Source organism: Typha latifolia, chromosome 5 (assembly GCF_019914945.1).
Source record: "Typha latifolia isolate L0001 chromosome 5, TyphaL0001v2, whole genome shotgun sequence".
Classification (NCBI taxonomy): domain Eukaryota; kingdom Viridiplantae; phylum Streptophyta; class Magnoliopsida; order Poales; family Typhaceae; genus Typha; species Typha latifolia.
In genome coordinates, this window is record NC_133090.1 from 14,431,386 (window position 1) to 14,449,701 (window position 18,316).

General features: G+C 36.3%; 1 protein-coding gene and 1 pseudogene across 1 annotated transcript; both read left to right on the forward strand.

Moving 5' to 3' along the window:
* Positions 1-1,540: 1,540 nt before the first annotated feature.
* LOC140788452 (uncharacterized) lies at positions 1,541-4,881 on the forward strand. Its single transcript, XM_073137700.1, has 2 exons — positions 1,541-2,316; positions 4,677-4,881. The coding sequence occupies exon 1, from the start codon at positions 1,628-1,630 to the stop codon at positions 2,288-2,290; it is 663 nt and encodes a 220-aa protein (XP_072993801.1). The 5' UTR covers positions 1,541-1,627; the 3' UTR covers positions 2,291-2,316; positions 4,677-4,881.
* A 3,501-nt stretch (positions 4,882-8,382) lies between these two features.
* On the forward strand, positions 8,383-10,002 carry LOC140788209 (trans-resveratrol di-O-methyltransferase-like; annotated as a pseudogene).
* Positions 10,003-18,316: the final 8,314 nt, after the last annotated feature.

Genomic DNA, 18,316 nt, shown 5'->3' on the forward strand with positions numbered 1-18,316 from the left:
TGAGCTTCACAAGAGGTTTATGTACTTGATTAGTGCAAACAAAGTTTATATAATTGAGGAGAAACGATCAGATCAATAGCTCGCACATTATAGTCGTAAAGTATCATTCATTCTATGGGCGGCCACTAGAAATAACCAAGGAGATGGGCCTTTTGCATTGCCCATTACGCCGGTGTGATTTTAATACAACTATTCTGGAATAGTAAGTTCCACTATTCTTTAGTACTAATAGAACTCCACAATAAATATCGTACTTTTTAATTCCTCTGTTGTTACGTTACTAAAGTTAGTTTCTTTCGTGGTCGTATTGGTTAGTTGGATAAGTAGTCTCTGTCACTTAGCAATTTCTATCCTCGTAATGCTTTTGGGTGTGGAAAAGTGCCTTAAATTCTGGTAGATGGTTCTCCAAGAAAGGCAGTTAGTTCCCACTCGCGGAGCAGAAGATACTATTTTTTTTTTTAACTTCCTAAGATAAAATGTCACCTGACACCTTTGAGGGAAATTTTAATCTTTTGCCAAATATTCAGTATGTAATGACGAGTAAATGTATTTCACTGCTTTTTTTTTTATAAAAAAAATAGATTTTAATCCTCTTTTCAATGGTTAAACATCACATTAATTTGCAAGAAAAAGGAGGTGGCCAGGTGGGGACAAGTAGGCTGGTGAGACGTTAGGTCATTAAAGAACAACTTGGAAATCTCAAGCCAAGTAGAATAACGAGTCACATTATAGCAGATAAGCTCAACACATCCTCTGCAAGTATCTAAGTATCTTTATCCAGAAACAGATGAATAGGCGTGGGTGATAGGGAGACCTAAGTCCTATTGTCCGCGTATTGCACAATTTTATCCATTCCTATTTATCCAAATTTTCATACATATATATATATATATATATATATATATATATATATATTACAGTTCCCAATCCTTCTTATATATATATATATATATATATATATATATATATATATATAATAAACAAGGGACAAAAATGTATAATCGATATGTCCACACAAGTAAAATCATGGGTAGGGTCAGGGTCAAGTAGTACAACATCAGCATTCAGCAGCTTGTAAAACGTGTAGAAATTTTCTCCAAAATACATGAGTTAGTTACCACTTTGAAATATATAAAATATCTTATAAAATTAAGAATGCAAACTTGATTTCACCATCGAAACCTCTGTATACAGTCAAACTGACGTAGTTAATTTCTTTGTTTTGCTGTAATTACAATGTCGAAGAATTCGTCCAAAGCGGGCTCAGCCACAAAGTCTTTTTAGGTGATGAAAAGGATATCATGAACAAATGGTAACTACACAATAACTTCTTGAAGGGAGTTAAATTAAATGTTATGCCATCAGTTTTGCTTGTTTAATTTGTTAGTTCCTGGGCCAGTCCATCCTTACTACTAGCTACTGTAATGAGGTGACGAAGCCCATCTAGCCTTTTATTCCCTATGGGCTTCTCCAACACTAATATAGGCAAAATGGAGGGTTCCATTTGCAAATATGTAGGGGGTGGGTAAGATGGGAATTTAACTTACACCATGCCAAAGGATACGAATGCCGTCCACACATTCACTCCAGCTAACCTTGTTTCCCGATTTCCCTAAAACCGCCGCCGATGCGGTTCACCGACTCTCCGGTGATATCTCTCACGGCGGGGGGCGCTGTTCTCTCCTTCGAGCAATCCAACTCCTCCTTCCACGTCGGTACCTCCGTCTGGCCCTCCTCCCTCGTCCTCGTCAAGTTCGTCGAGCGCTGGCTCCCCAACAACTCCCCAACCCCTAACCCCTACTCCCACCTCCTTTCATTCCCTGGAAAGCGCGCTGTTGAGCTCGGGTCTGGCTGCGGCCCCGCCGGAATCGGCCTCCTCCGCCTCGGCCTCGATGTCATCCTCACTGACGTCTCCCCCGTCCTCCCCGCCCTCCGCCGCAACATCAAGCGTAACCGCCCGCTCCTCCCTCGCTCCCCCAAGCACGCCCTCCTCTACTGGAACAACCCATCACAGATCCGATCCGTCAATCCTCCCTTCGACATCGTCGTCGCGGCCGACGTCGTCTACATGGAGGACTCCGCCGCCCAACTTGTCGACGCCATGGACGCGCTCCTCGCACCCGACGGGGTCGTCCTGCTGGGGTACCAGTTGAGGTCGCCGGAGGCGCACCAGGTGTTCTGGGAAATGTGCAGGAGAATGTTTAGGGTTATCGAGAAGGTACCCAAGGAAGATTTGGATCCCGAGTATGCGTACGAGGAGACCGATGTGTTCTTGCTCAGGAGGCAGTAGGGAAATTGGAGGGCTTCACTCACCAGGTCTGTTGGTTTTCCATTATTGTTTTCCGCCAAAATTATGATCTTTATTTTGCATAATTCTTGTCTTGCGGTAGAACTGAAGGTTTAAAGAATTATAAGTAATTCTACACAAAGGAGGTGAGAATCTAGGGTGATACTGAGTAGATTAATGTTGTAACTTTTTTAATGCCACTTCTGTGGATAAGAAATTTCTTGACAAACTGACAATTATAACAACAGTTATGTTCTCATTCGATGAGATCAGAAAATGAAGAAAAACATTAGAAAGGAGTGAAACGAGTGACACGAGTTGCCTGGTAATGAATGTTGAGTTGATCTTATCCGTTCACTAAGTTAATTTGAACTTATAACTAGTCCGGTTCTGTTTCCCCGACTTGAGTGCTTCATTTTTTGCTAGTTCCTTAGTGTGAAATTATTTGTCTGTTGGTTATGCATAATTTAGGTAATCATTTACCTCAGGAATAAATGTCAATTCTAGAATATATATTCTTCTTTATTATTTTCAAAATGAGAATTTTATTTTATAAATAATTATTCTTATGTTCACTTATATTCGAAAATAAGTGTGTAATAATTAACTTTGAAGTGATATAAAATAAAGAAAAAGATGAAAAAAAAAATTTTACTTTTTGTGAAATTATCGTGAATACTTTTTGATTTGATATAAAGTATGTTGATTAGATAGATATTAATTGTAAATTAATAATTGAGTTAATGTGTGATATAAGCATTTGATATGAGTGTAGTGACCTAGGGCATAGAGCCATTTAGTTCTTAATGCATTGAGAACTTTAATGATGAAACAAATTTCTTTGATAATTTTGTGACTGGATAAATTTGAACTTTGGATTGTACATGATGCATTTGAGTGTAGTGACCTAGGGCATGGAGCCATTTATTTCTTAATGCATTGAGAATTTTAATGATGAAACAGATCTCTTTGATAATTTTGTGACTGGATAAATTTGAACTTTGGATTGTACATGATGCATTTGATCCTTTGTGAGTTCTCTTTCTTCTTTTTGTGCATGATATTGATCAAAGTTCAAACATCATTCTTTATTGCTGAAATTTGGGATCAGAAAATGAAGAAAAACATTAGAAAGGAGTGAAACGAGTGACACGAGTTGCCTGGTAATGAATGTTGAGTTGATCTTATCCATTCACTAAGTTAATTTGAACTTATAGCTAGTCCGGTTCTGTTTCCCCGACTTGAGTGCTTCATTTTTTGCTAGTTCCTTAGTGTGAAATTATTTGTTTGTTGGTTATGCGTAATTTAGGTAATCATTTACTTCAGGAATAAAGGTCAATTCTAAAATCTGTATTCTTCTTTATTATTTTCAAAATGAGGATTTTATTTTATGAATATTATTCTTATGTTCACTTATATTCTAAAAAAAGATTTAATAATTAACTTTGAAGTTATATAAAGTGAAGAAAAAGATGAATTAATATGTTTTACTTTTTATAAAATTACCATGAATACTTTTAATTTGATATAAAGTATGTTGATTAGATAGATATTAATTATAAATTAATATTTGAGTTAATGTGTGATATAAGATGTAATTTTGATAAATAGTATTTGTATTCTAGAATGAGATTATTATATTTTTATTATTTTCGAATAAGTAATTATATTCCATAATTAAAAAAATTGAAATGATTGGGATGAGCTAAGTGATATAGAGTGCTAAAACGTATTAAATAGAAATCAAGAAATATATCAGAGATAAGATTGCTAGGTTGTTCAACTTGACTTTTTAGGATCTTTAGCTAACTCCATGAGTTTTAGATTGCCCCAAACTGTATTTGCGGTCCGAGATTGTATTCAACTGATAATGGAGCTTCACTGCAGCTCTTGGCGCCACTCATGATGATTGATTGTGTTCCTCCATTATTCTTAGCAAAATGAGAGAATGAAATATGGGAGAGGGGGTGGGTTCGGAAAGAGATGAGTGTAGTGACCTAGGGCATGGAGCCATTTATTTCTTAATGCATTGAGAACTTTAATGATAAAACATATCTCTTTGATAATTTTGTGACTGGATAAATTTGAACTTTGGATTGTACATGATGCATTTGATCCTTCGTGAGTTCTCTTTCTTATTTTTGTGCATGATATTGATCAAAGTTCAAACATCATTCTTTATTGCTGAAATTTGGAACTGTTGATTCTGTATTTGATGCGTTCTGATGATCTGTCGTATGTTACTTATTTTAGACATACATTGGAGGTTAGACCTTCCCCTAGCAAGTTTTAAGTAGCAAGTACTTTTCAAATTATTAATCGTTATTCCTTATGCTAACCTTTCGAGCTTGTACTTGTGCTATAATTTATTTGGTCTGTCATCTTACAGGGAAAACACAATGAAGGTATATCAAAGTGTATGCGCTTCGTTGTTCTACAGAGCTGAAAGCCAAATTGGATGATAATAAATGTTCAAACCTCTATTTCTGAGATGACATTATCATGCAATTTCAAGACACTGTGATACTATGCCAAATAGTAGATTTATCATTGTTTTTCGTATATAAAGGGCATGATTTGTGCATATTCTTTAAGGAATTTAATTGACCATCATATTCTATAGAGTAATTGATGAAACCATGTGGCCATTTAAGCAACGTCACTGGCATTACTATTTACTAACTTCTATTCTTTTGGAGAGCCTGATAGTTATCCTGTGTCTTAATTGTAACTATTCCAATCGTAATATCAGCACACTGGTTTAGAAGTCCATTTCTATTAACTATATTGTTGTCATTTTGTTCGACATTCAGCAATCTGTCTTCACATATAATATATTCTTGATCATGCAGATCATGTCTGTTTAGAATGCCAATTGCATTATGGTACACATTAATGTAGGATCATGCAGATCCTTCTGTTCTCTTTTCTAAGCTAGTGATATCAACCGTTTAGCGCGCGGTAGAAAAACTACTAGTGTTTGCAATTAAGAAAATTAGTCCAGTGACATCGAGCTCATGGGTGAAGCCAAGCATGAGAACCATGATCTCCTCCAAGCTCAGAAGGAGCTATGGAGCCACATCTTCATCTACCTCAAATCCATGTCCCTCAAGTGCGCCCTCGAGCTCCGCATACCTGGCGCCATCCACAATCACGGCAGACCCATCACTCTCACTGCTCCCTGGCGGTCAGCGATGGACGATTCAATCGCATTCCTCCCAAGGATGCTCTTCTTATCAAGGTAATGCTTAATTATTTTTTTCTACCTCCAGAGTATCTCACTACTCGTTTTCTCAGCTCAAAGATAATCACATGCATTAGACTTCCTCCTAACGTACGTGATCAGGTTCTAAGACTTGGAACATATGATCTTGGATCGAAGAGGCTATAATTATGGCCAGCACGCTAATGGCACCTTCAGTTTTGTCTCAGTGTCAAGAATTGTTCATTTTATTAATGGGTCGGCCTTAATCGGCTCATTAATTTACAACTCTGTCCCAAAGCATTAATACAGATATATATGGATTACAGTATATCCTTCACGACTGGGGTGACGAAGAGTGCGTAAAGATACTAGGACGGTGTAAAATACTACGATGGTGCAAGGACGATTCCTACCAGAGAAGCAAGTAGTAAAATGATCATAATAGACAAGGCGATCGGTTCCAACTCAGACTCAAACATAGCTGTTGTTTTACTTGATGGGGGTGGTGGTGACCGAGCCTTAAAAGTGTGAGAAAGAGTAGCGTAAATAAAAAATACTGATGGAAGCAGGATCCGGTGATTAAAGTTTCTTGTTTGTTCTTAGATCTAGGTCAATTATCGAGCATTATCCCTAATAATTGCTTAGTTTTGGTGGGTTCAATAGCAAACCTTTTTTTATCTCTGTTACTCTAGGCCTTGTTTGGTTTGAGGCTAAGTCCTAAACTTAATTAGTTAGTATTATTTTTTTATCTTAATTTTCTAAAGAGTGAACTAAGTTAAATATATAAAAAAAATGTAGTTATCGATCTAAGTTGAGAGTTCCTAAACTACTTTAGAAGGTGTCACTGAATTCAAATCAAACAAGATCTTATTTCCTAGCGATTGGAATAAATATGCTACACTAAAGAATATTGATGTGATCATAGTTAGTTATCCATAAGAGGAGGGTGAAACTTATAGATTGTATATTGTATATATTCATATTCGTTTTCTGAATATATAAAAGAATTTATAATATAATTACTAAAGTCTATAAATAATTAATAAATATATGTGAAAATTAGATTAAAAACTCATATAAAAATATCTTTTACTTTATTATTTTCATAATGTAATGAAGAAGAAAGCGCAATAATCGAGCTTTATTGATGTCAATCGCGCGCTGCATAGCCTGCATTGGAAGCTAGCTCCAGTACCTACTAACTCTTCCTCTTGTCTTCAGTGCAATTATTCCATTATATTAATTAGCCGTATCCTTTTATTTTGTACGAGCATAAGCAGTATCTACACGCTACCATTCGATTATTATAATTTTTTGTCGGATATAAACACTAACCTACAAAAATTAAATGGACAGAGATGTACAATAATTCTTATAAGAGAAAAATATAAATAACAACTTACGTTTTGACTAAATTCTAAATAAAACTCATTTTTAATTTATAAATAGAGCCTCATATTTGTTAGAAAAAAAAAAAAACCACTAAGTGATACCTCATCTTTTGATAGTCAATCTAACGGAGTATCAAGTTAACTTACTCATAGAATCAAATTAAGCATTTAAAATGATGTAGAAGCAAATCTGAGCATAAATTTTGAGAGTCCTTTAAGGGCAAAATCTGTAAATTATAAAAGCAGAGGATTTTATTTGTAATATTGTAAAAATATAGGTGCTACTTGTAATTTCCCTCTTGCCAGCCACTTCATCGTACGGACCCCTGTCCACGGTGGCGTAGGAAAAGAATTATTAGGGGGCTAATTTATCTACTCTCTGACGAATTTTCTATGAAGAATAAATATAAAAAAATAAACATGGGCAACTTTACAAAAAATATTTTATAATTTTATTGTTTAAATCTAGTGGTAATAAATAAGAGAATTTGCATAAAAAATACACTTAGTTTTTGTTTTTGCTCCTTAATCTCGTTTTTTTTTATTTTTCCATAAAAATTAGGTTCTTTTTTTCCATAATTATATTTACGAATTTCACAGTTAAATATTAGAAGGAAGAAAAAAATAAATTATGTAAAAATAACTGTGAATTATGTTAAAAGAACTACGAATTATGTAAAATAATTATAAATTATAGTAAAAGAGAACGAGAGGATAAGGAGTGAGAAAGATACTACTCTATTTAAACTTTTGAAGACTCATTTCATAATCACTATTACCTCCCATAATGTCTAAATGTTTTCCAAAAATAGTAGTGAAGAGATTAGAAAGATAAATACTCTAAACTCACCGATAAATAAATAATTCCAAAAATTTGATAATTGATTCATATCTTCTCAAGTCTAATAATCTATGGATGGTTTGTAATTATATTTACATAATTTTATTATGTAATTCACTGTTATTGAACATTTGTATTTCTATGAATTTTATAGTTTCCTTACTTAATTCTAATTATTGGTATGGTTCAAATTATTCTCTCTTGCTGTAAGATTTTGAGTGACGAAGAAGATGTAATCTAATCGTATTTTAAAAGAAGAAAAAAAATATAGGGAGATTTTAGATATTTTAAAAAAGAATGGTTTATAGTGGATGAAATACTCTATTTTTATTACATCTGATGAAATGATTTTAGTTTTAAACTAACCTAGAGTTTTTTTCTTCAAGCAAAATATATAGTTCAAACTACAAATATTGAAAATACAGTGTATAAATCAGAAATAGGTAAAAAAATAATAATAAGGTGTTTAATACGAATTTTACTAATAGATAAATTAATCATAAAGCACATTGTTCGAGATAATTCTATTTGAAGAATAGAAAAGCTTACATGATAGACACTGACCTTTAGCATACATTTCACATTTAGAAATAAAAGAGGGATGGGAGGGAGGGGAAGGGGCCACTCGCCTGTTTCTCTATATGCCTATATAATTAACACCAAACGTACAAAGGAAACTGCAAACTAAGAATAGTGAATCACTGAGATGGAGCTCATGACTAAAGCCAAGAATTTTGAGAGTCATGATCTCCTCCAAGCTCAGGAGCAGCTATGGAACCACATCTTCGTCTACCTCAAATCCATGTCTCTCAAATGCGCCGTCGAGCTCGGCATTCCTGACGCCATCCACAACCATGGTGGATCCATCGCCCACCCCGAGCTCCTCGCCGCTCTCTCCCTACCACCCTCGAGATCTCCTCACCTACGTCGACTCATGCGCATGTTAACCCACTCAGGCTTCTTCGCCACGCGAAGAAGCCCGGGATCCGGCGACGAGGAGGAGGAGGACGTGTACCTCCTCACACCTCTCTCTTATCTCCTAGTGAACGACAACAATAGCTTGAGCTTATCGCCGTTTGTGCTCGCAATGCTCGACCCTTACTTAGTTGATCCATCGTCCTCCATGAGCTCTTGGTTTAGAAGCTGCGAGCGCACGCCGTTCCAGAAGGTGAACGGATGGGGATTCTGGGACATGGCCGGCCGCGACGGCAAGCTAAATCGGATCTTCAACGACGGGATGGCGTCGGATGGACGGTTCGTGATGGATGTCGTGGTGAAGGCAGCATGGCGATGTTTTCCAGGGTGTGACGTCGCTGGTGGACGTCGGCGGAGGAATCGGCGCCGCCGCGAGAGCCATCGCGGAGGCGTTCGAAATTCGGTGCTCTGTGTTGGACCTGCCTCATGTTGTCGGGAATATAGCGGCCGATGGCGTCGTCGAGTTTGTTGCAGGAAATATGTTCGACCGCATCCCTCCCGCCGATGCTGTACTTCTTAAGGTTGTACGTGTTAATTACCTCACAAGTCACATCATCTCTCCTATTCTTTCCTTTCCTTGTTTTGATAGATAGCAATCATAATTTAGAGGTTAATAACGAGCCAACTCAAGCAAACACAAGCACAACTTTTTCTAATGTTTTCCACAGAATATTTGTCATGTGCAATCTACGTTCATTTATATATGTCTATTATTTAGTAACAATTCTATGTGTAAGTTTACATGTATTTATAATAATACGGTATGTGCATACATATTTCAGGGTAGCAGTTAATTTGAATTCAAAATCTCTGAATTGTTGATCTAAAAATCTTAACCGTTAATTTTTGTATGTGGACTAATTGCAGTGGATCCTTTATGATTGGGATGACGAGGAGTGCGTAAAGATACTACGGCAGTGCAAGAAGGCAATTCCTGCAAGAGAAGCGGGTGGTAAAGTAATTATAATAGACATGGTGGTTAGTTTTGACTTAGAGACAAAGACTAAGGAGACAGAGCTGTTGTTTGACTTAATGATGATGATACTGAATGGGAGCCTCGAACGTAACGAGAAAGAGTGGCGTAAAATATTTTGGGAGGCAGGATTCAGCGATTATAAGATCATGCCAGTTCTTGGAGTTAGGTCAATTATCGAGCTCTATCCTTGAGTCATAACTAATCAGTTAGTGGGTCAAATATATATAGATATATAGTACTGCTCATAGTAGCAGTTTTTATATATCGTATATATAAGTTAAAAGTTTGATGTAATAAAGATTGACGTTCGTGAGAGTTGTGGTGTTCTATCATTGTCTTTGCAATTTTTATTAAGTAACGAGTATGGGTCGATATTCATTTTTTTTTAATATTTGTGTGGCTTCTAGATTCGCACATGGGTTGAGATTAGGTGCCCTTGGTGTGGAGTAAACTCTGCTCCGCCCCCCGCCCCTCGTCCCCACCCCCCGCGTCACGTTCTTCCTGCTTGACAAGAAAACAAATTCATCTGTCACGTAGTGTCTCCTTCCTCCCTCTCTTCCCTCTTCTCCCACGCAGCGTCTCCTTCCTCCCCCTCTTCCCTCTTCTCCAAGAAACTTAAAAGATCATATTATATATCTATTTCCTAGAGGTTAGAATAAATCTTTTGTAATAAGGAGTATTGATGTGGTCATAAAATTATATTCGCATCCAGTAGGTATAACCACATATGTAGATTGAATATCAAATATATCCGAACCAATTGAGAAGAAAGCCTCATAGTACCAAGAAAATGTACAGAAATTCTACTTTGATGATGCAAGGTGACAAATGCATTCTGAAGTACTGGTTTCACGGATAAGAAAAAGATGTTGCTGGTCGTTGCAGAATCATCTATCCAATATCTTGAAGAATGAAAAATAGGATTGATGGAAAATTGGAAATGGACAAACAAGCACCTGTAGCATGAGAATGAGGTATTAACATCTGCACCATACTTAGAATCAGAAAGATGGGTATTCAGCATTGCCATTGAGTGAGAATATTGAGATGGATTGAGTATTTGAACAAAATTGCTCATGTGATTGGCATTAGAAGACATTTCAATCTCAGAATCATGGTTTGCAACCTGAGATACATCGGTGCTAGAGGTAGTAGTAGAATTAGGCTTTTGTTTAAGCTTAAACTCAGGAGAATATCCATGAAGTTTGTAGCACTTATCAATAGTGTGCCCGGAATAGCCACAATATGTGCAAACAGACCTATCTTTCTATTGATTAGCTCTGTCAGAAATTTGATCACCACTGGACTTAGTAGAATCAGATTTAACAGCAAAACCCATAGAAGAAGGTTGGCTGGAAGTCCTAGAAATTTCACTAATATATATTTATTTTCTTCTTGAGAAACTAGAACAAAAACTTCGTTAATTAGAGGAATTTGATCCATAAGTAGCAGCTGGCCTCTAACTTGAGCAAAATTATCATTCAAACCTATCAAGAAAGACATGACATGCTTTATATGATAGTGATCTGCAAGCTTTTTATTTCCACCACAAGAGCAAACTGGCCTATAATTGCTAAGTTCTTCCCATATTTAGTAAAGTAGGCATTAACAGATAATTGTCCCCGAGTGTGATGCATTAACTTTCTTCTAAGTTGGAAAATATGTGGTCCAATTTTTTTGTTGAAATCCGGTCCAAATTTCATTAGCAGGTTGGAAAAGAATCATTGAAGTTGATATCTCTTTGGATACAGAATTAAGAATCCAAAATATAACAATATTGTTATTATGGATCCATGAATTATGAAAAGGATCAGTGCAATCACCATAGCTAAGAATCCTAGCTTGGTTTTCACGGACAGCGCAATCACCATAGCTCGGCTCCATGAAGTGTAGTTGTCAGTTGTCACCGGCGACTTGTGACTTGTGAAACATGAACTGGGCTAGGATTATCAGAATGATGTAGGAAATAAGGACCGGGTCTATCTTCATTGGCGGAATTGCTCATTAAAGATCCAGAGGATTCAGAATGTAGAGTATAGACTTTATTTTTGATTAGTTAGTTTCGGTTTTTAGTCTTTATTTTTTTAAAAGTATAGACTTAATTAAATAAAAAAAATAAAAATATGTTTAATTATTGAACTAGTTTAGTAGTTCTCAAACTAATTTAAATGGAGTTTTAAACTCAAAATAAATAAGGCCTAATATTTAAAGAATGTAGTGGTAATATTGGTATAAAGTTTAAAAATCTCAAATTACATTTTGTTTGCCTCTTATTTGTGTGGTTAGTGATAGAGAATCTTTTCTTACGTTCAAAGTGATCAGAATGATATTAAACTTTAATTTCTTCTTGATATCTGAATTGGATGTAAAATTGATGGGTTCTCATGCAAGACTAATGGATGAATGATTGCCTAATTAACTATATACATTGAGAATGATGTCTTTCATATTATATAATAATAACGAGGCAATCATACAAATGTTCCAAAATACGAGAAGTCGGCGTGGGCATTTATAATTAATTTTTGGTATGCGTATTTTGTTAGATTTTACATATTTATACATACTTCTTTATATTCTCGTTAAGATTTTATATTTTATTATATTTTGGTTCATTATAATTTAATAATCATTTGAGATATGTATGAAGTAAATAAATGTCTTTTTATAGAAAATAGTGTTAAGTCCAACTTGCACAATCCGAGCTAAAGCAATCCTGGATTGATAAAAAACCACAAAATTTTTGAGAGTTTGGGGGCATTTCAATTCCCCCCTAAGACTTGATCAAACTGTCCAGCCCGCCGGTGCTCGATCCGACCTAGCTCGGTTTGGACCGGGCTAAGTCCGGCCCTAATTCGGTTTAGGCCCGGCCCGTTCCGAGCTCGAATATGCCCATGGGCGGCACGGGCCAGCCCTTTGCCTGCTCGACTCGGCTCGAAAGCTCGCCCGTTTGGCCCGCAACTAGGCCCTCCCGTTCTGCTACAGTACCATGTCTGTCTGCTACAATAATTTATCATTGCTACAGTAAAAAATTTAGTATTGTACTGTTTTGCATTATTTTAAGCACACTTTTAAAAAAAATTTAATTTATTTTAATTATTTTTAAAATGAAAAAATATAAATATATATTTTTAAAAATAAGTTAATAGTAAAAAAAATTCTAAAAATAGCTAAAATATGGGTTGGGCCGAATGATTAGTGGGTCGGGCCGGCCCGGCCCGACTGACTAGCCCAATCTCTCACGGGCCGACGGGCGATAACGGGCTAGACTATTCTAGCCCGTCCCGAACCTAGCCCGGCCCGAGTAATTGGTGGGTCGGGCCGTGAACAAATACTTAAGCCCGGTTGGCCCGAAAAGCCCGGCCCAAATCCAGGCCGGTCCGCTGTCTACCCCCGGCTATATTTGGTTGTTCAGTCAGCGGCCATATTAACTTGCTTATATATATGTACTATTTTAGCATTTATAAAAATTGATAAGATGCTATGACAATTTTAATTGATATCCTTCAGACCGAGTGGGATATTCGCATTGTTTTAAAGAAACTTTACGAATTTAGCTGAGTCCAGCTCCAAGAGCACGATTTCCACTCCAAGTCTAGCTTACATTCCTCAACCCGTTAAATATGAAATAATTAATTAACTATGATACCATTTTTATACGAGAATCAAAGCTAATTTGTTGAGCGATAAGTATACATGTAAGATTATCTATGTTTTTACTAGAGCCATTGAAATTGTCGGAGCATGTGGCCCACATGATCAATAATATCAACTATCAATAAAATGTACCCACATGCTCAATAATTTCAACTATACCTTTACTTTTTTGATTTGATCTTTGTACCATTCCTTTTCCTCTTCTTTTTTATTTCTTTATTTATTTATAGAAAAAAGAGCTGTTTTATTCAACTAGATATTTCTACCACAGTAGATTATTCAAATTAAGAACATAGATCCGAGGGAATGGGACATTTGTAAAGTTTCCTAGTTTATTGTAAGAAAATATGTTTCATTGCATCCTAACCACATCCCTCTCGCTGATGCTGTCCTTCTTAAGGCTGTAAGTGCTGCGAATTGGTTGGCTAAGCATAGTCGGACGATAGCGATTGGCCACCGGTGGGGACCGATAGATTATTGACCTTTAGAGCTTAATGATATTGTTGTATGTGATAGTCGCATGATAGAAATAGTTATAATTAATAAATTTTTTTGTGATAAAAAAATAATTTCACAAGTCACATTATCTATCATATGTTTTCTTATTATTTTTTTGATAGATCATAATCGTAAGTACTGTTGCTTTTCTTTTCTTTTTTTAATATTTTAATATTTTTATTTTTAGAAAAAGAGTATTCAACTAGATATTTCTACCACTTGACATGGTAGAATATTCAAATTATATGGGGAATGGGACATTTGTAACGTTTCCTTTTTTTTTTTTTTTTTGAAGAAAAGAGCTAGATTCACTATTTTTAAAGGTTCCCAGATGGACAACTATCCATCTCGACCAATGTGTACAACTCTGGTGGCATTGGGTCCCCCTCTCGGATCATTCCGGTCTGGGTTGCACCCAAGCCCTGCTGCGCTGCCCAATCAGTAGCCCTGTTTCTTGACCTCCGTACATGGCTTATGGTGCACTCAGCCAGTTTAGCTAAGGTGGCCTTACATTCACGTACAATGCACTGGACCTGCCATGGGCAAGGACTCTCATCTCTCAATATCTTCACCAGCTGTTCCGAGTCCGATTTAACCTCAACATACTATTCTCTGCTCAGCAAGCCTAATCCCATTTGCATTGCCCAAGCCTCCGCGTGAAGTGGTGACACCGTTGGTGTGGGCTCCCACCGGACCATCACCATTCTTCCATTATCATCTCGGATGATAGCCCCAGCTCCCGCCTGGCACGCACCCAAGCGGAACACTCCGTCAACGTTCACCTTCACCCGTCCTCTCCGAGGTCGGCGCCACCCGACCTTCTCCTGCGTTACCTTCGCTGCTTCGACGTTCCTGGGGGACTTGTATTCCTCGGTCAAGAGCTGAGCGCATATGGCCACCACGCTAACTGCCTCCACTTGCTCACCGAACACTACTCGGCCATTGCTTCTAGATGCCCCAAAGATGTGGCCGCTATCGTGCCTGGGATGCGCCGTTACCCCTCCTGCACCTCCTCCAAGCCATGGTGATCCACTCCGATCCAACCGAGCCTCCCATCTCCTCTAGCTCCGGTTGCACCTGGCATAATATGGTCCATATCTCTTTGCTGTACCGACACACATAGAATAGATGTTCTATGGTTTCAGTGAACAGTCCACAGAGACTACATTTGTCGTCTTCGCCAATCCGTAACGTATGCAACATTCCTTTAGTTGGCAGTCTACCCCTCAGGAGCTTCCAACATAGCAGCCTAACTCGTGGCGCCACGTTCAGCTTCCATAGTTCCTCCCAGCCCTGCTAGGTTTCATCTTCAACAGGCCTTAGGAAGCAATAGATGGCGGCCGCCTTGGAAGCCCCCAATGGGTGTGGCCACCAGATCCAGGTGTCCTTCGACTCTATATCCCCCAGTGTGATGGAGGCCATCTCTACAGCCATCTCAACACCTACTACCTCCACCATGTTATGACCATTGCCCTCCCTCCTCTTCAGGAGCTCAGCCACTGATAGATCCGGACTTAGGAGATACGGGTGCATGACTCGCGGCTACCACCTCCACGGCACGGCCCATTTGTATTGTTTCCTAGTTTATTAGTCAGCCAAAACGTTAAAATCATTTATGCACGTAAGCCTCATAGCCTGTGTGCATGAATTTGTTGCAGTCTATCCTTCTATTAATAGTTATATATAATCTAATCCGACTATCAAGTTCACTTACTCATATAATCTAATTAAGCATTTAAAATAATTTAGAAACAAATTGGAACATAAACTTATAATAGAATAGAATGAAATAATGCATACGGAATAATAAAATCGCAATTAAATACCGAATCTCACAACATAAAATCCAAAACTATTGTTATCTAATCTCATATATTATATTAGAGAAAAAAAATAAAAATTAATTTAAGAATAAAAAAATATATGATTTTAAAGAGACTACGTATTATATATTTTATTTCGTCCACTGTAATAATAAAACCAAATGATTTAATATTGTAGAAATATAGGGTTCTATTTGTAATATATGGATTGAGCATTTGAACGAAATTGCTCATGTGATTGGCATTAGAAGACATTTCAGTCTCAGAATCATGGTTTGCAACCTTAGATACACCAGTGCTGGAGGTAGCAATAGAGTTAGCTTTTGTCAAAGCTTAAACCCAAGAGGTTATCCATGAAGTTTGTAGCACTTATCAATAGTGTGCCCGGAATAGCCACAATATGTGTAAATAGATCTATCTTTCTATTGATTAGCTCTGTCAGAAGCTTGACCATCACTAGACTTAGTAGAATCAGATTTAACAGCAAAACCCATAGAAGAAGGTTGGTCGGAAGTCCTAGAAATTTTACTAATATGTGTTTATGTTCCTCTGCGAATGAGCATAGAAGCTGTGTGGTTTGTCTTGTCTTAATGTTTTATATGGCTATCGTCTTGTATCATTTGAGATGGTGTTTAGTTGGCTATTGTGACCTGCAAGCATTTCTTCACCTTCATCACAGAGTGTTGAAAAAAAAAATATATAGTGAAGATAAATGAGATCAAATGACAAGGCTCTTGTAAGAATCAGATAATAAATCTAGAAAAGATAGTGAGGTTTATGATAATTTTAAAGGTTTCAGCACAATTATGTAAAAATCTCAAATAAGTTTTTGTTCTGCCTCTTATTAATTTGTGTGGTTAGTCATCGTATCAATATCACTCTTTCTTGACCCATATTATTTGTGTTAAGCATAATAAGTAATCTTCAGATTTGGTATCAAACTCAATCTTACCTTCAAAATTCTCTTCGTACCGTTCAAGATAATAGAAGAAAGCAGAATATACAGCATTATCAAAATTCTCTTACATGCTTCATCGACTCTATAACCGTTGGGGATCGAATTAGACCGATTCGTAATAAAGATTGTGTTTAATACATAATTTTCTAAGATTATCCATCTATGATATTTAATATACTATAACTATATAATCTACTATCTTATATTTTTTTTATTCTTCATTTCGTTGCCACCGTCTTAACTTTGTAAATAGACGGAACTTTAAATCATAACCGTTTAAAATACACATTAGGTATTAGTAATGAATAAATAAGTCTTCAAAATTTTGGTTTATTATAATTTAATAATCACTTGAGATATGTATGAAGTAAATAAATGTTTTTTTGATAGAAAATAGTCCAAGTCCAACTTACACAATCCGAGCTAAAGCAATCCTGAATTGATAAAAAAACCACAAAATTTCTGAGAGTTTGGGGGCATTTCAGAAGAGCCACTTTCTCATTCATTGTTTCCCAGTAACGGCTATATTAGCTTGGTTATATATGTGTACTATTTTAGTATTTATATAAATTAATAAGATGCTACGACAATTTAAATCGATATCCTTGAGACCGAGTGGGATATTGGCATTGTTTTGAAGATACTTTACACGAATTTAGCTGAGTCCAACTCCAAGAGCACGATTTCCACTCCGTCTAGCTACATTCCTCAACCCGTTAAATATGAAATAATTAATTGATTATTATACCCTTTTTTATACGAGAATCAAAGCTAATTTGTTGAGCGATATGTATACATATAATATTATCTATGTTTTTACTAGAGCCATTGACATTGTCGGAGCATGTGGCCCACATGATCAATAATGTCAACGATCAATAAAACGTACCCACATGCTCAATAATTTCAACTATACCTTTTCTTTTATGATTTGATCTTTGTACCATTCCTTTTCTTTTTCTTTTTTATTTATTTATTTTATTTATAGAAAAAAGAGCTGTTTTATTCAACTAGATATTTCTACCACAGTAGATTATTCAAATTAAGAATATTGCATAGATCCGAGGGAATGGGACATTTGTAAAGTTTCCTGGTTTATTGCAAGAAAATATGTTTGATTGCATCCTAACCACATCCCTCTCGCTGATGCTGTCCTTCTTAAGGTTGTAAGTGCTGCGAATTGGTTGGCTAAGCATAGTCCAACGATAGTGATTGCCACCGGTGGGGACCGATAGATTATTGACCTTTAGAGCTTAAGAATATTATTGTATGTAAATAGTTGTAATTAATAAAAATTTTGTGATAAAAAAATAAAATTTCACAAGTCACATCATCTATCATATGTTTTCTTATTACTTTTTGGATAGATCGTAATCGTAAGTACTGTTCCTTTTCTTTTTTCTTTTTTTTTAATATTTTAATATTTTTATTTTTAGAAAAAGAACTGCTGTATTCAACTAGATATTTCTACTACCTAACATGGTAGAATATTCAAATTACAAGGGGAATGGGACATTTTTAACGTTTTCTAATTTATTAGTCAGCCAAAACGTAAAAATCATTTATGTACCGAAGCCTGCAATTCGAGGTGCATGAATTTGCTGCAATCTATCCTTCTTTTGATAGTTATATATAATCTAATCCGACTATCAAGTTCACTTACTCATCTAATCGAATTAAGCATTTGAAATACTTTAGAAATAAG